This window comes from Trachymyrmex septentrionalis, unplaced genomic scaffold, assembly GCF_001594115.1.
Source record: "Trachymyrmex septentrionalis isolate Tsep2-gDNA-1 unplaced genomic scaffold, Tsep1.0 scaffold97, whole genome shotgun sequence".
NCBI classification, from domain to species: Eukaryota; Metazoa; Arthropoda; class Insecta; order Hymenoptera; family Formicidae; genus Trachymyrmex; species Trachymyrmex septentrionalis.
The window spans coordinates 684,906-686,719 of record NW_017306160.1 but is presented as its reverse complement, the minus strand read 5'-3'; the positions used below and the strand labels follow the sequence as shown (position 1 = coordinate 686,719).

The 1,814-nt window shown below is 37.2% G+C and overlaps 1 protein-coding gene across 1 annotated transcript in view; it reads left to right on the top strand.

Moving 5' to 3' along the window:
* The window catches only part of LOC108756318 (probable ATP-dependent RNA helicase DDX31), a gene marked incomplete at its 5' end in the record, with an annotated part of 15,413 nt that extends 14,034 nt beyond the window's left edge, over positions 1-1,379 (top strand). The window contains one exon of the mRNA XM_018500044.1: positions 1,148-1,379. Within this exon, the coding sequence (XP_018355546.1) occupies positions 1,148-1,286 (139 nt within the window). The remainder of the gene's footprint in view (positions 1-1,147) is intronic.
* Positions 1,380-1,814: the final 435 nt, after the last annotated feature.

The following is a 1,814-nucleotide window of genomic DNA, read 5'->3' as shown; positions in this document are numbered from 1 at the left end:
TCTCTCTCTCTCTCTCTCTCTCTCTCTCTCTCTCTCTGTTTCTTTCTCTTCCCTTTTACACCGTCTCATCTATGTGCCCTTTTTTTCGCGTTACGCGGCGAATCTTTTTCCCCGAGACCGGCATTACGCATTAACGTGTTTAATGCGATTTGAATGGGCGTGCTTTGGGTGAGCACGACGGGCAACCGACTGGTGCCCTCCGCACGGGGAGAGAACGAGTCAGTTTTAATGGGTGAAAGGCGGGCACTGAGCTGACGGTCCAATGGATCGAGAGACGACTATGGTGTACGCCTCTGTGGGTGCGATTACCTATATGTTTGTGTGCGTGTCTTAGCACAAGTGCGTTTGCCCATGCATGTGTGTGCTCGATGCAGTTTCACATCGTCCTCCTTACACTCTACTACAGGACCTCTGTAAGATCGACGAAAATTTTCATAGTTTCGATACTTTGCAGCTGGAAGTGTTATTCTGCGACTTGGACAGATAGAATACAGTCAGTGTTATAGATTTATATTTTTTCTTATTTTTCATTTATAGCATTTAATCGAATACCTACTATTTATCTAATTTCAGAAACAGCTTTACATGAATTAGTCGAACTAAATTGTTTAAATTACTTTATTTAAGTTTCACTGTTTATATATATATATATTTTTTTTATCATATGGATAATGTGATAATTTTGAATAATATTTTTTCATCTCTTTTTTTTTATTCGTATTATATATATATTATGTTTATTATTTTAAATACAATTCTATTTACTTAAAAAATATGTCGATTACTACTACGAAATTAATAGCGAAACTTATATATGAATTATCGATTAAACGGGAATTGCTATTACAGACCATAAAACATGATAACGCGCATTTCGTGCGTGACTCTCAGCGGTGGACAAAAACGTAGTGGCGGACATGAAATTTGGTACGGCAGTTGGTGGAAGCCCACCTCCGTTCGTCCGCGGGGTGTATCGTCGCGTTTTGATGCGCGCGCGCGTCCTGTTTTCTTTTTTCTTCAATTTTTTTTTTGCCTCAATTTCCGATTACCGCGCTCTGTCCTCACCACATGTCGTTTACGTCGAATTATCGAAAATTGCGGGTTAGTCCTAATGTGAGAATTAAAGTGCGGCTACTCTCGCTTCCAGATCTGATGGGGTGCCGCAGAAGAAGCAGAGGATCGGAGACGGCGACGAGAAAAGAGCGGGGTTGTTGAAGAGAGTCAGAATGCTTAACACCTCCGAATACGATAGCGGCCTCGAACCCCCGAAGAAACCAAAGAAGTAATCCCCGTGCTTCGTCGGCGATTGTACATTAACTCGATTGTACATGTTGTAAACAGGAACAGCGATTTCACGTCTGTAATTCGCCACCTGTGAACTTGCACTTGTTTTTAACCTTGATTTGTATTAAATGTTTTGTTATAAATGTTTTAACCTATAATTTACATTTATTTATTATTTATATTTTCAAATATTCGATAGCTTCCTTTTTAGCGTTTTTAATATAAGGAAATATATTTCTTTATATATTATATTCCTGCAATTTTCTTGCGTCTATTATGACGATTGAATGATATTTGCCATTTTTATTATTTTGAATATTCCGATTATGGGATTATCTTCTTTTATTAAATATCAGGAATTTTCAGGTTTGAATCCTGATATGGGCATATAACATAATGAGCGAGATATAATTTTATATAACGTACACATTAAAAATTTTATAATTACCTACTTCTTTTTACTTTGCGTTTCTGATGTCATTTAAGATCATTCCTATAACGTTCTTCAGTTTTTCTGTAATAGTTACTAA